The following is a 24,554-nucleotide window of genomic DNA, read 5'->3' as shown; positions in this document are numbered from 1 at the left end:
TCCAGTGCTACTGTGTGTCCCACAGGTACTTCCACTTTGATCAAAACTGCCTCCACTGGTGAGTTAGAGGAGCATATTGCGGCCACCACTGGTGCTATTACTGTTGCTAGCACATCTGCTGATGTTGCTGTATCCAGTGCACTGATCAGCTATAGACAACCTTCTGAAGAACAAGTGCAAGCTGTGAATATAAGAAAATCAATTCTGGAGTTGGACACTTCCAAGGAAGCATTCTCCCTTCATCAAGCAAATTCACAAAGCACAAGACGACGACCAAGAAATGCTGAGCAGATAGAAAGAACTAAAGAACTTGCAATTGTTACTCATAGAGGTATTGGATATTACTTTACTTGTGCCCATGTAGTTAAAGAAAAATATTTTGTATAAATTAAAAGTAAAAGTTTAGGTATCTATTCAACAAATGTAAATGAACCAAATGGGAAAGGGATTAAATCTGCTGAAAGCTGAGTTTTAGTGGGGCAGCCATATTGAAAAATTAAATTAATAATGAAATTAATAATATTGTCATCGTAATTTAAATTAATTTTATTTATAAAAAGGCAAAAGGGAAAGATCAGGAATTTTCTTTTGATGCCACTTTATAGCTTACATCATATTTCATTATCAAGCCTAGTGTGAGAGCTGATGAAAATTTAAAGAACTGAGATTAAAATTAGAACATAGCTATTCTGCATATGTGTTTATATGTAATTAACTACAGCATAAAAATGTACTATATTGCTGCTTTGTTCTAAACTAATTGGTGATGCAGTTTTAATTATCTCCCTTCTCCTTAAATTTTCAGCCAAATTTTGGCTTTTAAAGGTGTCTCTACATTTTTATTCTATCAAACATGAAATCAATAAATGAAGCAAAGTTTCGAACACTGGGAAATTCAGTTTCAAGTATTAAAGTAGTAAAGCTGAGCATCTGATATGTTCCTGTGTTCCAATTCTTTAATCCACATGCTAAAGTACTAATAATGAACAACATTTGGAGTATAAACAAAGTATTATTTATTGAGGTGAAAGGTAAATGATAATACCTGAAACATGAGGCTGAGAAACAGTGACACTAGGATGTTTTAATTTAACCAGCATAGACATGCAAAACCAAATTACATGTGTTTTATTTTTACACATACACAACTTCAGGAGAGGAGCAGCTTAATGTTGCAGGTTAATGTTGTTGAATACTATTTATTATATATTTTTATTGTGTGCTAATCCATTGTTTCAAGTTAATGTACTGTGCCTGAGTAATTTGTAAACACATATACACAGGAGGAACATCTTTTATTGCACAAGCAAGTTGCATAAGTTGCATTATATGGTTGGAATTTTATAAAGACTACATTATATTGGAATCTGTTGTCCTGTTGGATCAGATAGTGACCTAATAAGTTACTGTAGCTTCATTTGCTAATACATACTGAAAGAGCAGAGCTGCAGTTCTACAGAATTTTAAAATGTAATTTAAATAGAATAACTGAAAAACAAGCACTGTATTTGGTTTGCATATGAAACAGAAATCATTAAGCAGCTATTTATGTTTCATTTTTATTAAATTAATACAAATATGAGGTATATTCATGGTTATCAACTGGTATAAATTAATTATTAGAACTTATTTTATACTAGTTGTGTGGTTGTGCATTTACTTGAGAACATCTTTGTTCAAGCTAAAAAAGAAGGCTTATTTTCAGTTATCAGGGACTGAGGGTCTGTGATAATGTCTTCTAATTTAAAGATGTGAGAACGTACTAATTTAGCAGTTAAATTTGGCAGTAATTGTGATAAACATGCAGTATGTTCCATCTCCTATTTAAAATAATTACACTACAATGTCCTCTCCACTGTTTTCTCACTGTCCTTTTCTTCTCTGACCTATCCATTAATATAAAATATAGGTAAGGCACATAGTTGTGAATTACTTTGTCATATTAAAGTTCTAATCCTTGCATTATGAAAAAGTTAGAGACCAGAATAGAGCTAAAATAGTGTTATGCAGCTTATTTGTCACATATTGAAGTACCACAGGCACTTTTAGGTACCACAGCTCATATACAGATAAAGTCAGACCTTACTGGAGAAGAAAGCCCATACATAGGTCTCTGTGCAGTTTATTCCCTCATGCCACATGTAGAGTCTTGATTCTGCTAGCATTTTTTATGCAAAACCTTTTAAATATTTTTTACTGTATCATTCATACGGAACAGTATACATGTGTATGCTATTAGAGGGGGTATTCATATACGGAGAAAAAAACTGATGAAATTTCCATCATGGAGAGATACTCCACAGGTGTTTCCGTGGAGTTTCCTGTAGGCTTCTATTGAAGTATTTTAACCTCTCTTCGGCAATGACGTAGGCACAACAGTATAAAAACTACTTGTCTTTCCCTGCATATTAAATTACTTGCAGAACTATATATAAGACCTACTAAAGAAGTTTATGCAAATTCCTTTTAAAATTATTTATTAGATACTTAAAATCAGTTTTTGCTTTGGAAATATATTCTCTCTTGAACTCTTGATAATAATTTAAGAACTATGCTTGCAAATGTATGCAAATTAATATTTGAAAAAATAATATACTAACTGATTTATTAAAAATGGATATGACAAAAACATTTCATACATGTAGTCTTCAGTGTAGGCTTTTTTGAGAATGTTGCTAGTGAGATCAGAATAGTGCTGGGTGTTGTTAGCATTGATGCAAAGTGCTAACTATAGAATAAGTGTCATACTGTTGGCTTCCATAGGATTGTTCTATGGATGAGAAAAAAAAGCAGACTGAATCAGAGGAATAAAAAAAATATAATGGTGTTACATTGTTCTGATTTTCCTACCTTAAAAAAGAAAATGTAAGGCAGGATGAAAGGATATATCATTCAGGAAGTGAATGCCAGTATGTGGAGAACTTCAGTAAGGACAAATGAGTATATAATTTATGAATAGGTACATTATGGAGAGGAGCGAGTTCTTATTGTTGGTATTATGAAGTTTTATTGTAGAAGGAGGGAGTAGATTAAGGGTGAAAAGCTTAATTTCAAGATGCAGCTTGATAGGCTAATGAAAAGTATCTATGCAATGTCTGTAGGAGAAACATAGCATTTTTATGTCCTGAGCTCTAATGAAATCAAGCCCTCAAACTCATGAAAGTGTATCTCTTCCTCTGTTCAGAAGTAGGGGGAAAACAAGGAGGACCCTAAACACTTTCATTTAAATTTCTTTAAATCTCAAAACTTGAAATGCCAAGCATTCAGTAGCAATTCATGTGGATACTACAATCAGAGTTTCTAGCATGATCTGTCTTCAAATCTGAAATCAGGAATGTGATATTTCTTTCCTGGTGTGGGATAGCCCCCTGGCATCAGCTCGCAACACCAGGTTTATTTTCTGTTTAAGTATTTAAGTACTGTTAGTCATAACTACATTAATAGAGGATAATCTAACATTATTGGTCTTTTTGCCTGTCTGTGTTTCATACGCTAAGATCTCAGAGTTTAGTAATCCTCTAAGAGCTATTGAATTGTTTTACAATTTATATCAGCTGCAGCTTTTCTTTCTTAAGGCTGCAGAATTTGTATTTCAGTATATGCAAACATCATGAGAGATATTTTAGAACTTTTTCTTGTGAATGCTTTTATAGCATAAACGCATCACCTAAAACTGTGCTAAGAGGCATATGTCTAAACACTAAGAGGCATTTGGACAGTGGCCTTAAAAGCACGATCTAACTTTTGATCAGCCCTGGAGTGGACGGGCAGTTGGACTAGATGGTAACTGCAGGTCCCTTACAACTGGACTGGACTGGACTGGACTATTCTATTCTATTCTATTCTATTCTGCTCTGTTCTGTTCTGTTCTGTTCTGTTTTATTTCTAAATAAATATTAAGATAGAAGCAAAGAAAGTTGATACAACAGAGGCCTCAATTCTCTCATAACATTAAGACGAATCCTTGATCTATCAGTGCCAAATATAATAAAATCTGATTCTCACTTTTGCTGACATGATATTACACTTCTGGGGTTTTTAAAAAGACCACAAAGTGAATTTACATCATTTTAAAAAGAGAGTGTAAGAATTTTTTAAAGACTCCTTCATCTACTGAAGGAGTACAAAGTGAATTGAAAAGTATCTTCAAAACAAATCTTTGGAGATTGTAATGTACCTGGACTTCTACCCCAGCAATAAACAAGAATAAACTCCTTTCATTTAATAACAACTCATTATAAACAATTTATAGTAGCCATTCTTTTTTATTCTTCGAGGAAGAGAGACAAATTTTGCCTATATCTTTTTATTCAACAGTCAGAATCACTGGAGGAAAGTGAATTGTGGTTTATTTTCTTTTGCTGAAAAATTAAGAAATAAAGTATTGTGCTTTTTTTTTTTTTTATTCCAATGAACTGAATATTTGCAAAGAATATTTAGTATGTTGGCAGGTGAATAACTATATGTGCCATGAAAGGCATAAAGAGGAAAAAAGTCTATACACAAAGAAAGTCAGAAAGAGGAAAAGGTTGACATTTTTTTAGGATGTAGTTACTTTTAATAGGGCATTAAGAAGTGCTACATTCTAAGAAAATATCCATCCCAAAGAAATTTCTAAAGACCGTTGTACTATAGACACAAAGGAATACAAGGTGCAAGGAATGTAACAAGGGCACTGGAACAGTTGTGTACTATGGAATATATATGAAATGTAGGAAAAAAAAAAAATCAGACTGAAACAGAAATGTCAAGGTTGGAGAAAAAAAAAAAATGCTTATCAAACTGAAACTCAAATAGTACCAGGAAATCTTAATGGATGACACTAGTCATCATGTAGCCATTCAAAAAGTGACTTAATCCTTTCCTTAGAATCTTAAAGTCCCATTTATTCTCAAGAGAACTTACTTTAACACGTTATGCTACACTGAAATTCTGTCCTATTTCTAAAGAGCAGAAATGTCACCAAGCATTTTCAAATTTGTAACCATATCTACTCAGCTTAAGGATTAAAGTACAGGTGTATATTTTGATGATTTTACTTAGGTATTTGTTTTCAAAATCTTATGATATCTCCATGATTTTTTCTTTCTCTGTGTTTTCAGTTCTGTTTTGTTTTTTGCTGACTTTCCTATAAAGCCTTTATAATTTCTCTACCCTTTCCACTTCATTCTTTAAGAAAACTTATCTGTCACACCTTATGTTATGCTTTTTGATGTCTGAATTTATGTTGTAGCTTAGTAATAGCCATGAAAAAAATAAAAGGAGAAAAATACTTGCTACTCAGTGTTCCCCATTAAACCAGCATTCCTTTTTGGTGTGTGTTACAGGAGAATTTTGATTGTAGGAAGCAAGAAATGTTTTTTAAAGATTTTTAAATATTTTAAAGATTTGTTATGTGGAATTAAATCAGATGCTAATGAAACATTTGAAAACAAAACAAGATAAAGTTATTTAATTCTCTTGATTATTTTTTTTTTTTTTTAAAGATTTTATGAACACTAGAGTATTGCTTTGGGATTATTTGATGTAAACTTTTTAAGGGCTTGTTAGAAAATATATATAATAATTTTTATGACATTTACTCAGAATCAGGAAGAGGAAAGGAGAAGCAGGGAAGGACCATTTTTTTCTGAAGAGTGATTTAAAATTTTGAAGAATCAAGTAGGAAATCAATGTCCATATGTCCTCAGATTTTTTTTTTGTTGTTGGGGCCTTTTTTATTTTAGTGAAACCAAAACCTACAAAAATGTGAGACTGAAAAAAGTCACTATGTTTCACAGTAAGATTCTCATGTTCTTATATCTATAGAAGAATATTTGTACATAAGAAGATTTGTGTATATTTAAATTATTTTTTTTTAATAATTAAAAAGTTCCAAGAGATTGTTTTTGGCATAACACAGTTGTAATTAGCACTCAAGCATTTGTCACTGAACTATATGTGTTTAATATGTCATAATACTTATAGCAATACAAGCTTAATATGTGCAATGAGACCCATAGATATGTTCTGTCCAGTGGGTGAACTCTGTAACCTGTGGTTGGTTAATTTAAAGATTTTTATGAGAGAAAAGCTGATAATAGTGACCTAAGTTTCTTCCCAGTTCATAGAAGTCATAGGAAAAGAGATCAGTTTTCATATAATAGTAAAGTCCAGCATGATTAGAAGGATAAAGGGGAAAAGAAAATTAAACATACCAATTTCAAAAAAAGAGTTGTGCTAATGTTTTAATTAAATTATTGCTGCTTATTTTTGCTGTGTCATCCTAAGTTACTCCTTTTTTTTTCTTTTTTTCTGTAATTCCTGTGGTTCTTAATTGTTCTTCATTATATTGTATATGTTTCTTTCTATAATTGATATTTGTCTTCTGTTGTGTCATTGTTTTGCCTCAGTAATTCAGGTTTTCTTATTATTACCACAATATTTTGGTATAAATCAAATACATTGTAGCTAAAATATAAAAAAGAATTTATCATTAGTGAAAATATACATGACTTAAAATATATACATATTTACTATACTTGCTTTCTTTTAAATAATTCTTTTTCAAATTAGAGAAATTTGAGAAGGATCTAACATAGAACAAAGTAGAAAAACTGTAATTTTGACCATTTTAAAGAAAATCTGTGTAAACTAACTATATTTCCTCATCCTTAATCCAATACTGGTATGTGGAATAAGCTCTCTATGTGTAAATGTAACCTGTATACAAATATTTTTATCAATACATATCATGCTTATTTTACATTGTTCAGCACATTATTGCCTTACTTCATTAGACAAAGTTCTTCTTTATATTAATTTGGACTTTCCTAAGAAAGTAAAACACTTTTAGGAAATTTAGTGAAAATACTGTAAAGTGGAAGGGTTCCACTTACAGTTTGTTTACCAAGTGACATAGCACAGTAACACCTAAACTTCCAGTTCTACTCCATGCTAATCATACTTTTCACTCAAAGAGGATGATTTATTTTTTTTTGCTTTCAGTGCTCATCAGTGTGTTTTTACCTGAAATAAGAACTGAATGAGAAATTTTCTAATGCATATTGAACTATGCATAGCTTATATAACATTGTTTTCTGAAAACTGTAATAGGTTTTTGTTTGTTGATAAAAGATGAACCTGAGAAGTTGCACAATTAAAATAGAAGTGCATTGCATAAAAATACAATTTAAAAAAACCTGAAACATTAGATTTTAATACAAACATGAAATACACACATTAGGTCAGAATCATAGCCTGTGGCAGGTTTCATTGAAGTATACAATTATCTTCATTGAACTATTAGAGCATTTCATTTTATGGAGAGTATTTTACATTTGTTCTCATTTGCATTTTTTTTTCATTCTGAGTAAAAATGTTAACTGTAGGCTAACACTAGATTAGATCCTCTTGTCAGCAGAACTAAGATACTGGAGAGGAAATAAAAAGTCTAACATTATCTATTTAATAGATCATATTAAGCAGTGCCTTTGTTTAGTATCTCTACTTTTAGCAAGTAGTGAATGAGTAATTTTCACGTTTTTAGCCATTCTTTTTATTGTTCACCAACATATCATGTTTTAAAAATTGTAGGATCAAGAGACAAATTGTTATCATATTGTACTAATGTCACTGCAGGATGTTACTGTAGTCATGAGTAATGCAGTGCAGTAATTCGGTACAGTAATGGAGTAGCACTTCAGGGCTGAAAGGGGCAGGGATGGAGGAAATTGTAAAAGAAAAGCTAAGATCAGGTCATGTAAAATGCAAAGCAAGGAATACTATGAAAAACTGATGATACACCACGTTATAGTCAGATTGTTCATCTTCTGAATGGTTCTTCATATCTAAGAAGTGATCAGCCTACACACTTAATGCTGTACTGCAAAAATGGGTGAAAATTCATGTCCTCTAATACCAACTTTCAAGGTGCAGAAAGGCTCTAGAAGATAGTGCTCCATCATTCCATGTTTTGGTTCACAGTAAAGTTTCTTTAGGTAATTGCTAGGTTTAAAGATTTTTAATGCAAATTTCTAGAACCTTAAGTGCCATCGCCTAAAAACTAAATTGTTTGCTACATCTTACTTCTCCCCCCCCCTAGTCCCTTGAAGTGGTGATCCCTAAGATAATTTGGACATCTACCTCTTGTGCTATCAGATTTTGGAAATTCTGGGTAACTAGGTGCATCACATGCATAGCAAACATGAAGAATAAAATAAAACCAAAACCGAAACAAACCAAACTGACCCATACATTAAGTTTGATGCATTCAACCCATGCATGTGCTGGGCAGGTGGATAAACTTCTATGTTCAAGATGAGCTAGAAGTTTGTGATATTTATTTGGTATATCTGAATGTGAGTACCAAATATCAGAAGTCCAGAGTATATCAGACTCCTGTTTCTGTCGTTAGAAATAGCAGCTGCTGCATGTAAAATCGGCCACAGTCAGTTATTTCAGTTCTTAGACAAGCACTGAATTACTGGTTCTGCACCAGTCAGAACCAGTTCTACCCGTATTCAAAAAAATTTTCTTGTCTCTTCAGGAAGCAGTTAATGAGTTAATAATTGCTCATTATTTCCAGGAAACCGTAGATGCAGCAAATATTCTTTTAGCAGAAGATCATGTATTTCTGATTCTACATGTGTTTTTAAGGTCAGCTTGTGTTCCCTAACATCTGGACCCAATGCAAAGTAAATGAGTGGTATTTATTTATTGGTATTTATTTCTGCTTTCTAAATAGTAGAAGTGTGGTGGGAAGAATTTTGGGAATGCACATTCAATGGAAAGATTAACTTTTATCTCCCAGTCTTTGTAAAAAAAATCTTGAGACAATGTCTCAAAGACTTCAACCCTAGAATTTCTTTTAACAGTTATTTTTGTTTCAAACACTAAAACACAGAATCCTTCGCATTTTGCTTTAAATGTAAAAAATGAGAAACAGAAGGTTAGAGAGATTGTGAGGAGGCACAAAACCTTCCTTTTATTTCTAGAGATATATTTTCTGAAGCATGTTACATGTATATAATAATACAAACATTTAGGTACGGGAAATAAGCAATCTAATTTCTTTTTTCACATAAGATTACATTTCTGCAGATGTCATTTAAGGGTATTGTTCTCCATCTCCGTTAACTGAGTAGTAGTGAATGTAATGTAAGAAAGGTTCAGGAATGGGAGGGGGCTTTTTCAGTTTTTAAACTACTTTGTGGTACACCAAAGGAAAGAAGTATGTAAGGTCAGAAGAAGCCAAAGTTTCCATGGTTAATATTCTGTATAGTTACTTGTAGCAATGCAAGCTGAGTGCTAGTTTTGCATAGAGTGGTGGTGGTGGTGGTGTTGTCAGCTTTTAAATTAACTTTATACTTGGTTTTAATTTTACAAAACGTGGACAACACAAGCTGGACAATTTCTTTAAATAAATGCTATTGCACAACTAAATTTGAACAACATGAATTTGTGGGTTGTCATTGCTTTGAATAGACATCCTTCACAAGACTGTACACCCCGATGCTTTTATATTGTAGAAGCAATTTTAACTTCTGGAAATTTGTTTCATGCTGTTCTCAGGATGCTAAAACTGTTTCTGAACAGTTGCCATTTTCCTCACAGATTTCTTCATTGGCATGTGCAAAATAATGCCTAGTTTACCAAGTATTAAAAATATATATATTGTGTTTTGGGTAGAGGTTTTATTTGGTGATGGTAGGCCATGTTGGGCTCCAATAAATTATTGTCATAGTTTGATTCGGGATCAGCAATTGAACCAGTGACAGTAATGCTCTCGATCCACTCCCTTTCCACCCAGGTAGTGAAGGAGAGAGAGATTAAGGAGAGAGTGACTTTCCAGATAAAAAACTAAGCTAGACAGCTTTCATTAAATACTAATGATAAAAGAAAATTTGTACAATTATCTAAAAATGTGTTCAGGAATGTGCAAAACCCCATTGCCTTCCCCTACCCCCAGCAACTCCCAGGGCATCTCCTGACCTGTGAGTTCTGGAATGTCCCAGAGCTGCTGGAGAGAACAGCAGAGCAGACAGGAGCTGAGGGGAGAGTTGTGAGGGTCAGGAATGCATGGGCCTAGGGATCAATGGTGATGGATAGATGGGGTCCTCCCTGGATGCTGGCCATGAATGGAAGAGAAGGGAGGAAGAAGGAAGGGGTTTGTCTTCCATGACCCCTGACCTTATACAGAGCTTATGCAGATACATGGAATGGAATATCTCTGGTCAATTTTCCTGTCAGTCTAGTCCACTCTTCCCTACAAGAGGGCTGCAGATACAACTTTTTTGCTCCTTTAGCATCTGAGGATGCAGATTCAACAAGCAGAGTAGAGCGCTCATAACATAACAGCAGTAATAGCTGGAAAATTGCTGCTAGTTAAAAAACAGCTCATGGGAGGAAAAAAAAAAATCAGTAAAAGGAAAAGTGACTTCATTTAGGCTCAAACCAGGACAAGGATGTACACACATATGCAGCCTGACACGTAGTTTAGTGATGGCATGCTTGGACCAAATAAATTTCTGTAACTACTCCTTCATTGTGTATTCAGACAGTGCTGTTCAATGAATCAGCATACAAAACCCAGTAAAACTAAAGTTCTTCTCTTGTAAAAATGCTTCAGAGACCTTGAGTTGCTTGCTTTCCTAGTATAATTTAAGAGGCTTGTCAAAGTGATGTATTAACCAAGACAGTCTTGTAACTATTTTCAGTTCAGCCTTAGGTCTTGTGAATTCCGTTTCTTGTGTGTACCAACTATAGATATGCCATTCAGGTGTTTGAGGCTGAATAGAAACAAACTAAAATCTCAAACTAGTCTTTGTTCTTTAATGTCCTGATATAATGATTTCCAAAGGACAAAAATCTCCCTAATGATGATATACAACAAAGTTTACATTTTGCTTCTTGAGATAAAGGCTTCTATGCATTTAGAAGAAAGCACACACTCCTCCACCAGAACTGTAAAAATATTTATAATCATCTCCTATGTCTGTTCTATATATTGTCTTTATTAGTAGCATGCTATTTTCTCCTGAATCCTCTTCTGCTCTTGTGTGTGGTAATGATTGCTCTTATTTAATAACATCAATGCTATTTTGCTACTTTAGTTTTTCTTTGACTCTTCATTGATTTTGTATAAAAAATTGACAGGTGCTGAAAAATTCTTTGATGATGGAATGTTTTATCTTCTGGAGTTAGCTTCTCTTAGACCTAGTTCCTTTAATCTCTGCTGTCTTCATCAGCAGTATTTGCTTGTAGCCAACATACAAGATCTTCTGTAGAACTTTTTTACATATATCTAATCTATAAATTCACTAGAGTATAATGTACCTCAAATTAACCTAGAGTTAAAATTTAACTTTCTTTTTTAGAAGCTCCATTTTTATGTATGGTTCACTGCTCACTGGCAGAATGTATTAGAGAGAAGAGGGGTTTACTTTTACTGTAATAAAAAAAAATCTTGTGGTGTTTTTGCTTTATTCTCTCTTACCTTTTGATATCTATTATGTTTTGATTTTACTCACTTTTTATTAGTTATTTTGTTTCAAAAGTATGTTGAGGCCACATGGTTTGTCTGGATTAGCAAAAGCCATTTATTACAAAGCCAGCCCCAGATAAGGGCTTTTACAGAAATAGTTTAGCCGTGATGTTAGGGGTGAAGTGAGAGCCATTCCATATCACACTTTGCAAATAATGATTTTCAAGCAAGAAAAAAGGACCAGCAGGAGAACCAACAGCAGAACAGTAGACAGTGTTTCTTTTTCTTTTTTGTGTGTATAAAAATCTCTGTAGTTAGAACAGAAAATTGGCCTTGTATGCTAAATTAAGTAATACAGGGGTTTTTTTAATGATTTATTTTTTTTTTTTGGTCAGTGTTATCTAAACACAGATAATAAAATTTCAGCATTTCAACATTTTTTGTTCCATGCTAAAAATAGGAACATAGCTAAGGTAGGTTTTGAAAACAATTAGTGGAGATACTTTCAGATTGGGAAGGTAATCTGAATGCATATAACTGTATTCCAATGTATTGCCTTCAGAAAGACTTTTTGCATATGAAAACATTGTAATTTTTGAACTGTTGCCTCTGGTTTTTTTTTTGGTTTTTGGTTCCCCCCCCCCCCCGAAATGTAATGCTGGCATTTCTACTGCTGATAAAACCTTTTCAGAATATATGTTGATTAGTATATGTCTTGTATTGCTTGGATGCTTATTGAATTCAGATCTGAGCATTTATGTTGGGTTTCAGTGTGCTTTCAATAATGTCATGACAACTCTTTTTTTCCTTTAAATTCTCTATCACTGGGAATAATAATTAAGTAAAAATGCCACCAAAAAAGTGCTGTTTTTAAAAATGTGTTTACAATTTTGCTGACTTTTCAGTTGGCAGTTATAAGAGTATTATGTACTTTTTTTTTCTTTTTTTTTTTTAATGGAGCAAGCAGGGGATAAACATGACTGTTCTACTTCTTATTATATTCAACTGGTCAGCTATTTTAGAGCAAACATACCTCTAATTCTTTTAATTTTCCAGGTTTGCTGAGTGTGTGGCAAAGTTTAACACACTGTATGATGTGTGGAAATAAGCCCTTTTAGCTTTTTTTTTTTTTTTCTTTCTTTCTTTGTTTTGTGGGAGAAAAGTTACAAATCTTACTTCTTTGTCCTATGCACAAACTGGTCTCAAGACTTGTTTTTGTAAGTTGTTTTCCACATAAGATACAAAATATGAGCTTGTTAGGTAGCCAGAACTCTGATTTGTATATACTTCCATGATAAAATTTGTCAAATGAAATGAAATATTTTAGACTGTATTGCCTGATACATGTTTTTGTTTGTTTGTTTGTTTGTTTTTAACTAGTGAAAAAGGCCATAGATTTTAAATCTAGAGGATTTAAATTGTTTCCAGGGAAAGACAACAGCAACAAGTTTTCTATCTGTGAGTGTACTCCTTTTTTGTTACTTTTTTCTAGTGCAAGAGTGAAGTTTGTGCTGTGTTGTTTGTGTGTTTTCAAAATTGTTAATTTATTTCTGATAATGACATAAATCTATTTCTCCAGTCTGCATGGGGAAATTTTAAATATGGTTCTACTCTAAAGGTAGGCTTTCTATAAATCTGGCATTGGAGAATGACATGTTACCGAGTCAGCAATTTCACATTAAAATTGCAGCATTTACAGAGAAATAAATATTCAGCCTCCCAGGTGTCTAGCTAAAGTCTTAGCAGTGAACTGGATATATGTTATTTTAATTGAAAATTAGTACTAGCAGCAAAAGACTACACAAACCAAAGTCTATCCTCATTTACAAATGTGCAGCTACTGATTTTTTTCAAGCATCTCATATGAGATCACTTTCTGACATTTTTTTCTTCATTAACTTTGACATTTTAAACTGATTAACCAACTATACTTTAAAAAATTCTGGAGATTATTAGTGCCTTCAATTTTAATTAGAGAAAATAGAAACTGAGTGTGCTTGGTATCTTATAGGACTTACTGAGTCCTGATAAAACTCTGAAAGAGGAGTCATGCAACTTTCTAATATAAATTAATATAAATTAAGAAGGTATGACTTGAAATCCATTGAAAACACTATCTTCTCAAAAATAACATGCCATTTTTATAGAGTTCCTTTTTGGACTAGAACCACATTTTTAAGTATTTAGATGTAATTGGTTAAAATAAAGATGGACTAACTGCTTGGCCTATATCTGCTTATACTGCATTTCATTGTTCTTCACAGGAATGAAAGGACATGCTTTTGAAGCTCCTTAGCTTGGACACATTTGAGCTTTTTTTTTTTTTTTTTTAAAGTGTCAGTGATGGATTCACTTTCCAGGAATTTGCAGGGCATACTGGCATAGCTTTTAATATGCATTTTTCAGTTTTAGATTTTAAACTATCAGCACATTATATGTGGTTTTTAATTTTTTTGTTTTAAGTAAAAGGGTGTCTTCAAGGAGGAAGACCCTGTAGCATTTACCAAGTAAGAAAAATAAAGCAAAACACACTTCTGTTCAGATTTAATAATGTAACATATTACCATATTCAACTTTTCTGTAAATTGCATCACCTAAGTAGTTGTGTAAGACATTCCTGTTTTATTTGAAAACTTCATATCAAGATATTTAAAAACAAGTCCTCTTTTTATACACATTAGTTGACTGGAAAGTAGAGTGATTATACAGCATGAAATAACAGCAAGACAATTATGGTAGTGTTTATAAGGTACATCACTGAGTTCTCTGCTTGATGGTCCATGTGTGTTTTTATAGTTACAAATGAGAATAGTATAATGGCTGGTAAACCCAATTGTTGCTCTGTAAATTTATTTTGCACAAATTATTGAACATTCCACTATATAAACATTGCATATTTATAGTAAATTACATGACACTTGTAATAGCTAAAGGTGATTGTTATGAAATTAATGATGAAATTTATCAATATAAATATATTTATATCATTTCACATCATTATATGTAAAGCTGAAATCTTCTGCTATATCTTGCTTTATTGGTTATGCAGATTACATTGCCTATATGATTCAATAATGATTGAAAGTGAAAACCTTGATGATTTGTACTTTTAACAATCATAATCTTATCATAAGTAGATAACTAAGGTTTTATATTGTAATCTAACATTTGCTTAGATAGTTTGGTAGCTGAGGAAATTAGAGTCAGTATTTAATGAAAAGCCAATGTTTTTAGCTTTTGACTTCAGATGAAATTCCTAGTGTGGCCTCAGCTGGGTCTGTACTTGCATTACAATGACAGTGTCCTTCAAAAAGGACTATGATCACCATTCATCTCTTAATGGAAATAAAATAAGGATAAGTGAATGCCTGTTTTACAGTATGTCTTCTATTAACAATGTCTTTAGCAATTCTCATCCAACATATTAATCTTTTCCCTATTTTACTTTTTTTTTAATATATCAGGTATATAACATTCAATACTAATATATAGGTGATTTGGACAGACTAAAGGTAGGATTGTAATATTTAATGTGATTGTATACTTTGAAAAAAAGTATGCAACAACTCCATTTTGCAACTGTTGAGATTAGCGAGAGAAAAAAGATCTTTGGGGACCTAGTTCATTCTGGATTAGAACTCTGGAAATTCTTCTGCTCCCAGTTTCATGACCAGACTATGAATGAATTAATTCTTTAGAGGAGCCTTTAATTTACTACAGGAGACCCTTTCATTTCTTGTTGTCATATGACTATCACAGATACATAGATAGATAGATAGATAGATAGATAGATAGATAGATAGATAGATAGATAGATAGATAGATAGATGCATGCATACATACGCACATCCATACATACATTATGCACATACATATCTGGGGTACTATATAAAGCTGTATTTGAGTAGTCTGTAAAGTCAAGCATTATGTCTGGAAAAGTAACTAATACTTCAATACAAAAATAATAAAATGTGCATTTATTTTTCACAAAGCACTGAACAAAAACAAGACTGGATTTAAGTTTGTTCTTAAATACATTTCTTATTTGGGATCAGTTTAAAAAATCAGTTTAATGACTTCAGCTTAAAACTTTTTCATCTGAAATATTACTGTGGTAAATGTTTTATTCTAGTCACTGTAATTATGTTATTGATTACCCTACCATAAGCCTTTATATTTTATGTATGAATATTAATAAATAAATCATTGATGATTTAAAATATATTTCACAGAGTAGTTTTAGGAATGGGACTTTTTACAGAGGATGTCAAAACCCATAATATTTTCAAGCTTCTACTTTAGGTACAAATTGAGGTATATAATAACTCTTGCACTTTGAAATCCAGTAGAATATTCTTTTTTATATGATTATTCATTCTATTACTTGCGTATGGGGAAATATAATACAAAAAAGCCCAAACAATTATTTGAAATATTAAACAATGAGTTACAATAAATAGAAATAGCTCTGTTTAAATAATATTTTTAGTTTATTTTGTTTCTAGCAAAGAATTTCTTCTGTGTGCATAGGTATATGATACAGTGCCAAATGGCACACTTTTATTTTTATTTCTTTAATATTATTTTCAGGCATCATGAGTAAGTTTCTTGCTATAGTTTTAGCATATTTTAGATGTCAGAAAATTTAACAGACTGCCACAAAAATAAGAAGATGTCTTTTTCCCTCTTCATTCTCAAGTGTACTTACATTCCCCTCCTGCATTGTTCAGTGAATCCCAACTTTATACCCAAAGTTTCAAGGTCTTTTCTGTATGTACAGGCTACTTATAATGATTCTGAATTTCCCGTGTTCCCATTAGAACAATGTAAAATCATTCAGATATATCAAAGAGACTTAATTTTAAATGCTCATCAACCAACTTCCTACTAGAGGGCCTTGTGAAATGTAATTTGTGGAACTGTAGCTGTCAAAGATGTATATATTCCAAAACTAGTAGGAACTTGAATTTCTATAGCTAATATGATTTAGTTATGCCTACAGGTATCGGGGAAGGAAAAGATTGAAACTCAGCAACATGCATGGGCTCTAAGGAAGAGCCCTCATTGTCCAAAAGGCTCTTTGAGCGTAGGGATGCAGGTGAACAGAGAGAGCTTAATTTTGCTATTAAAACAAACTTGGACATGGTACAGCTCTTGCAGGACAGAGAAGGATAAATACTGTGGTTCCTGCTGACAAGAGCTGATCTTGATAGTTTTTGAGCAGTTTGCTAAGTTCAGATGTTTTCCTTTTAACCCTCTCCAACATTTTCATTTGGCCTTTGACTTCCTCAGAAGCAGCAAACCAATCCTTCTCTTTCGATGTGTGTAAGAAGGCAGATTTCAAGGAAGGGAAAACTCCCGAGTATTCTGAAGTTTATGTCCTTCAATAAAAGCTGAAATTTAATGAACATCCTTCATAAGTATAGTCAGAAGCTACATTTTTTAAAAATTCAGGTACATTCAATTTCCAATGAAATATGATTAGCCTAATTATATGTAAACTTTCTTCTTAAAAAGGAATATTGAAATCTAGTATTGCAAATCCATTGGTATAGTTCCTCAGAAATAAAGACAAGTAAAACTGAAAATCTCTTTCTGCTTAGTATACATTTATTGGTTTCATGTCAACTTTTATTTCTGGAAAAAAACCCAACTCTATTGGGCCATGAATTTACCAAGTCATAGCAGACCAACCTCCTTTATTAATGTTTTTTTCCAGAACCACTACCTCATGGTTTAAACAACTTCAGAAACTAAAATCAGAATGAATAGAATCATTTTGGCCTAAAATTATTTTTTAAGATATACTTCTGCAAGCTGTAAAAATTATAAGAAAGTATATAATGCATTAAAAATAAAAAAGTGACTGCTAGTTGAATATGCTGATGACTAGACCACTGCATACAAGTTTCTGGAAAAACAAACAGAAAGGTTCACAGGAAGTTTCTGAAGATCCTTTTTAGTTTATTGTAAGATAAGTGTATGCAGATCAAACTGGCATTTTGAGTTTGCTTTCAGCTCACCATATTTTGGGGATATCTGCATTTTCAATACTGATTAAGGACAATTCTCTCAGCATGAACTTGAGCATTCAAGTTTTATTATAAGCCAAGGAGAAAAGGTCAGCTCTTAGTGGAGATGACATTTATTAGATTATATTCAGAATAAAATCTTATATCCCTGAACTTGATAAATACTCTTTTAAATGTTAATGTTTGTAAAGGACATTTCCATAACAACATTTCCATATGGATTCAATAATATTATAAGCAAACAAAATAGCTGTTTAGTAAAACATATAATAAACTTGTGTTCATTTTCCAAAAATGAACAACCAACCACCAGAAGATACATGTTTTGCATATTATTGGGATGAAATTACATACTGAAACTAGAAATTATATGGATGATCATATTCTGTATGTTTTAAATTACCTACAATGCAGATAATGTACTTTTCAATATTTGATAATTGCTTAACTCTGTATTTCCTAAAAATGGTATTATTTTATCTTATTTGTTTATTTTGTTGTGTTGTGTTTTTTTTTCCAGTAAATGAGGGAGGTATTAAACAGGCATCCAATTTGTGTCCAGACCCTGGAGAACCAGAAAATGGAAAACGGATAGGCTCAGATTTTAGGTAAAATATAAACCCTACCATTGTATCATTTTTTTAATACTGAACTTGTAAAATGCATATGTTAAAAATTTATTGCTGTTATTGAGCTACTCTTTTGAAACCAAGCTTCTCAGTAAAAAGTGAAATGGAATTCTGTATAAAATCATGTAATGTAATATAGCTTGTACTAAATATGAAAAGAAGGTAAAAAACCTACTTGGAAGAGGGCATATACCTCTGATAATCTGGCAAATAATGGATTGAAGGTAAGTTAAAATAATTTTCTCATGTAAATACTGTATTACATTTGCAAATATTGAGCATACATTTACTACTGGAGGTTTTTGTGAAGGACAAAGCAAAACTGAATGCCACACAAAAAGAACAATAAAAGCTCACAGAAAAGGTTTCAGATATTATTATATAAATATTTGTTGGAATCTAATAGAGAATACTGTATTTTCTACAGTATATTTTTCAGGAACCCAGAATTTTGATACATGCAGGTGTATGTCTAGGTGTATCCTAGTAGCCGTCAGAGTGGTTTCGCACTCTTAATGCACACAATTTTTTAATTAATTTTTTTACATACCAGATTGGTAGTGTATAGTGTTATTGTATGGGAAAAAAAAAGAAACAAAAACAACAAAAAGCAAACTAAAAAGTTGTTCTTGGTTTTTCCACAAATTTTTTACATTTCATCCCTTGATGGCTTTTTCAGATGTTTCTGGGAGGACTCCAAAGAATCAAAGCATTATATGCTGCCAGTGATTTATTCCACCATTTTTTTTACTTAAGCTAAACTCAAATTTTAGTCTACTTTCCTGCTCCATTCTCAGATATCTTTCAAATTCCTTATCTTGTAAGAAAAAAAATACTCTCAAGACATTCTGTTTTTTCTCACTGATCATATATGACTCCTACTGACAGTGAGAGCAGTAGCTGATGTGTTGTATGAACCGAGACAAATATATTAAGAATCTTGAAAATGTTTTTAATTCATTTTCATCTCCTATCTGAGTCTCTGAATTGTTTTCTTTTCAACACATACTAAAAAAGATTAAACACACATATTTTTACAGATTTGATATATAGACAAATTTTGGACTCTATTAGAAGAATAAATCTAAAGCTATGCTCTTGCTTTACACCATGCTAATTTCACATCATCATCATGTTTATAAATCCCTTCAAAGTGCCTAAGCGAGGAAAGAGAATAGGAAGAAATCAGTAGAGTGGAGATTGATAATTTTTAAATTAATAGGGTTTATTACATTCAGTTCAGATCACAAGTACACTTCCTAACATTTGAAGATAAATGTTAGAGTAATCTGGAAGATGAGCAAAGATTTTACAAGATTATGTTACTTTGTTCTTTTACAAAACTTCTTGGTTTTATTTTGTTTTGTCTTCTCCCCATAATCAAATAGAACATAGGGATGACAAATCACATGACAAGTACATGTCATAACTGGCAGTTAGTTTTTATAATTTTTCAGTTAATTATCATAGTCTCTATGTTTCTCTAGTTTTCAGAAAAGAAAAAGTTCAACATGCATCTGAGAAAACTTCATAACTATTTTTATATGGAATGTAATTTCTGATGCTCCTTGACAAAACACACACACACACAAACAACAAAAAACAACCAAAAACCAAAATTTCTTGATATTTTCAGAGAAATTAAAATAAATCAACTGTATTTCTTCACTAGCATACTTATTAGAATCATAACTTAGGCTAGTGTTTCATAGTTTAGCCTCAGAAATGCAGCCTGGTAGACAAGGCCTTTGATAGAGAATCTTCAAGTCCTTTTCTAGTGTTGTCACTGCAAATAATCACTAAAAGACCTACCTGCAAGATCATTCTAGTTAAACTTTTTGAGGAGCGTTACCTCAAAGAAGATACAAGGTTCCGAGCTTCAATCTGCCTTTCTTAAAAATTAATGTATGTTGCCCTTTCTCAGTTGGTCAGAACTTCTCCTACCACAATTTTTCATAGATTATACCAGCCTCGCATAGAATTAGCCAGCTTTTTTCAGCTCCCTTTGGTGAAAGCTATCTGCTGCCTGCCTTTGAATATAGGCATGTTTTTTTACCTGTTTCTCCCCAGTATTGGCTGTACTCTTTCCCAAATCATGCTGGGACATGCAGATGTCTAGGAACAAACACACTGTAGAAATTGATGCAGAAAATGCATTCAGTACAAGGTTGCCTCACCCACTTATTAATGGATCCACATTGTGTATGAACTTCCTTTTGGGACTAATATACCCACAGAAGCTCTTATTATTGTGCATTACTAGTCTTAGCTCTCTAGCTGGGGGCTAGCCCAGGGAGACCAATTTAAGTCACCCAGAGACTACAGAATTAGTAGCTCCAATCCTGCAAGTTATTAACAATAAATGATTGAAATATGGTAATGACCAGAAAATTAACAGTAGATGTTTTTTGTATTCTGAAGTTTTTTCTCTAAGAAATTGCTTTTCATCACTTTCAGTGTTAGCATACTGGACTAAATGAACATATGGCCTTTGGCTGCATCCACAGACCAAATTTTTTGCAAAATAAATTCTGCTTTTGAAACTTGTTGGAGATTTTCCTACTGTATGTTATAATTTTCTTTTTTTTTGGTGATTCATGTCTGTAATGTATGTAACAATAAAGAACTCCATAGCTATATCATGCTGTAGTTTTCTTGAGATTTACAAAAGAAGTATAGTCTACACACACTCTGAAGATGCTTCATCTGGTCAGCACTTTGGATCAAATGTAAGTCAGGCAGTCAGAGTACCCTTAATTGTCCACACTGTTTTTTGGTCATTTGTTCCCACACTGTTTTTCTATTTTGTAGTTTTGAAACTTCCTTCAACTCCATAAACTGCCTTTCAGCTATTTTTCCTAAGTCTCCTATAGAAGCTTTTCAGCCTCACCATGCAAGGGCTTTTACATTATGTTTACTTTTAAATTTTTCTCAGTTTTCCACTTTTACATCTTTCTCAGTTTTTCATGGACTCTGCAGATCTTCTTTATTCTCTTCTTTCACAAACATTTTTATTTCTTATACAAACAGTAAGTGTTTTTTTGGAATAGTTTATAGAGCTGTTACCTGCTATCAAATCCTCCTTTTCTGAGATACCTGTTCAGATGACTGCATGATCTTTCATATCGTCATTACTTATTTATGTCTCTGTTTAGCCCAGGTACTTCCCACATTCCATCAGCTATATTGTGCTGATACAATTCCTTTTTAAACATTTAACATTTCTACTCCCTTAAACACAGTTCTTGTTCAGTTTAGTATCAATCTTCTTCAGTAGCTACTTTAATCATAAATGTATTTGAAGTGATTTACTAAGACACATTAATCTCTGGCATGTGTGTTCAGTCTTTTAAATTTTTTTGTCAGCCTTTGTAAATTGAACTGAAACTGAAATTGCTTTTACAGTGTTTAAAACCTCATTTATAAAGAAGGAAAAACAGAGCTCATTTTTTACAAGCCAAACCTTGCAGAGAAAAATGATTTTAGTATGTGTTTCAGTAAAAAAGGAATGCTATGCCTTTTATGATCAAACATAGATTTGAAGATCCCAGACAAATCAATAGTAATCTCCCGTAATTATTGAGTGATATTCTCAGACTTCTTCCAGATTATTTACAAATGTTATAAACATTATAAAGGACACTTTATTTAGATAAATGAAAAAACTTTGTCAGTACAGAGGCTTTGTGTACAGAGATTTACAAACTTTTTTTGTCTGTTTGTTAAATAGGTAACATATCAAAGTCTAGAAACATATTGGTGATCATTTAGCAACTGATAAGGTAAAAGATGCTCTCTAAGGACCTTTCATGGAATCATGCAATTGTCAGTTAGAAGGGACCTCTAGAGATCATCTAGTCCAACTGCCCCGCTAAAGCAGGATCACATAGAGCACATTACTCAGGACTGCATCCAGGCAGGTTTTGAGTATCTCCAGAGAGGGCATCCACAACCTGCCTGGGCAGCCTGTTCCAGTGCTTTGTCACGCTCACCATAAAGAAGTTTTTCCTCATATTTAAATGGAACTTCTTGTGTTCCAGCTTGTGCCCATTGCCTCCTAAGTCCTGTCACTGGGAACTACTGAAAAGAGTCTGGCTCCATCCTCCTTGCACTCACCCTTCAGATACTTATGGGCATTAATAAGGTCTCCCCTCAGCCTTCTTTTCTCCAGGCTAAAGAGGCCCAGCTCTCTCAGGCTTTTCTAATAAGAGATTCTCCAATCCCCTAATCATCTTTGTTGCCCTCCACTGGACTCTCTACTAGTTCCCTGTCTCTCTTGAACTTGGAGCCAGGACTGGACACAGTATTCCAGCTGTGCCCTCACCAGGGCAGAGTAGATGGGAAGAATGACCTCTCTCAATCAGCTGGCCACACTCTTCCTTATGCACCCCAGGATTCCACTGGCCCTCTTGGCAGCAAGGGCACATTGCTGGCTACTGGATAATTTATTCCCAGATCCTTCTCCTCAGAACTGCTTTGCAGCATGTCCACCTGTAACCTATATTGCTGCTATTTGTAACATTATAGGTTGTACCAGTTTATAGAAATAATATACATCTGTGACAGACAGCCTTTTAAAAACAGAAAGCTGAAATTAAGGAGTATAAGATTCTGGTGTTAGAGAAAGGCCTGATATATTGACTATTTTCAACTGAAATCAGGGCTTGAAACAATAATGATATTAAAGAAGGATAATTATCTCAATAATACACATTTATGTATTGAGTTTAACTTTTCCAAACTGAAAAAAACCCAAAACCTCGTCCTCCTCTTAGAAAAGGATAACATAACAAACCAAGGTTTTTTGGGCTTATTTCCTAATCTGTTCTGTGCCAAATTTGCAACATCAAATGTCAGTTCCATATACAAAAGTAAAAAGTCTTCTTAAGCCAGCATTATCATTTAATAAATAATCACAGCTAAATATCTAGAAAGATGTTTTTGTAATTCTTTTATTTTATTCCATTAATTTGAGAAACATATGCCAGTTAAGGGAACAAATGCTCATATTTGCATTATCATTTAATAAATAATCACAGCTAAATATCTAGAAAGATGTTTTTGTAATTCTTTTATTTTATTCCATTAATTTGAGAAACATATGCCAGTTAAGGGAACAAATGCTCATATTTGCATTATAATTTTCATCATCTATTAGTTACATTCAGAATCTTGTTACTGGCAAGAGAAAGCAAAGCACACCATTTATATGGAGTCAAGACTTTGCTGCTAGCCTAATTGAAGTCTTAATCTACTAATCAAGACATAAAAACCAGCTAATACTAGTCTATTTTCAATCATACATTCCTAGGCCAAATTAATACAGGAAAATATTATTAATATACCAATTTTTTAAATACAAGAAATCATAAGCCGACTAGAAGAGGAGCGCTGCTGGATCTTGTGCTCACCAACAAGGAGGGCCTTGTTGAAGCAGTGGTGGTCAATGGCAGCCTTGGCTGCAGTGACCACGAGATGGTGGAGTTCAGGATCCTGTGTGGGAGGAACAGAATACCCAGCAGGACCAGAACCCTGGACTTCCACAGAGCAAACTTTGGCCTCCTCAATCAATTGTTAAGGGAAGTCCCATGGGACGGAGTGCTAGAAGGTAAAGGGGCTCAAGATAGCTGGACAACATTCAAGGACCACTTCTTGCAAGCACAGGATCAGTGTGTCCCAATGGGTAGAAAATCTAGTAAGGGAGCTAGGAGACCAGCGTGGTTAAAAAAGGAACTGCTGGGCAAACTCAAGTGGAAAAGGAAAATCTATAGATCATGGAAGGAGGGACTGGTTACTTGGGAGGAATATAGGACTGTTGTCAGAGAATGTAGGGAGGCAACTAGGAAAGCTAAGGCCTCCTTGGAACTTAACCTTGCAAATTGGGTTAAGGACAATAGAAAGGGCTTTTTCAAATACACAGCCAACAAAACTAATACCAGAGGCAATATAGGCCCACTGCTGAAGGAGGTGGGTGCCCTGGTGACAGAGGATTTAAAGAAGGCAGAGGTGCTGAATGCCTTCTTTGCCTCTGTCTTTACTCCTGCAGGCTTTCCCCATGAGCCCCAGTTTCATATAGCCCCAGAAGAAGTCAAGATAAAGGAGGAGTTTGACATGGTAGATGAGGATTGGGTTAGGGATCAGTTGAGTAATCTGGACATCCATAAATCGATGGGTCCAGATGGAATGCATCCAAGGGTGCTGAGGGAGCTGGCGGAGGTCATTGCTAGTCCACTCTCCATCATCTTCGGTAAGTCATGGGTAACAGGAGAGGTGCCTGAGGACTGGAGGATAGCAAACGTCACTCCAGTCTACAAGAAGGGCAAGAAGGAGGACCCGGGTAACTATAGACCGGTCAGCCTCACCTCCATCCCTGGAAAGGTGATGGAACAACTTGTCCTTGGCACTATCTCTAGACATATCAAGGAGACG

General features: G+C 33.4%; 1 protein-coding gene across 1 annotated transcript in view; it reads left to right on the top strand.

The window, feature by feature from the left end:
- CSMD3 (CUB and Sushi multiple domains 3) overlaps nucleotides 1–24,554 on the top strand; it is a 558,931-nt gene that overhangs the window by 220,102 nt on the left and 314,275 nt on the right. The window contains exons 7-9 of the mRNA XM_051611448.1: nucleotides 26–331; nucleotides 12,845–12,922; nucleotides 18,017–18,104. Of these exons, the coding sequence (XP_051467408.1) occupies nucleotides 26–331; nucleotides 12,845–12,922; nucleotides 18,017–18,104 (472 nt within the window). The remainder of the gene's footprint in view (nucleotides 1–25; nucleotides 332–12,844; nucleotides 12,923–18,016; nucleotides 18,105–24,554) is intronic.

Source organism: Apus apus, chromosome 2 (genome assembly GCF_020740795.1).
Source record: "Apus apus isolate bApuApu2 chromosome 2, bApuApu2.pri.cur, whole genome shotgun sequence".
NCBI classification, from domain to species: domain Eukaryota; kingdom Metazoa; phylum Chordata; class Aves; order Apodiformes; family Apodidae; genus Apus; species Apus apus.
The sequence above is the reverse complement of the archived record's forward strand: the minus strand, read 5'-3'. Positions and strand labels throughout refer to the sequence as shown.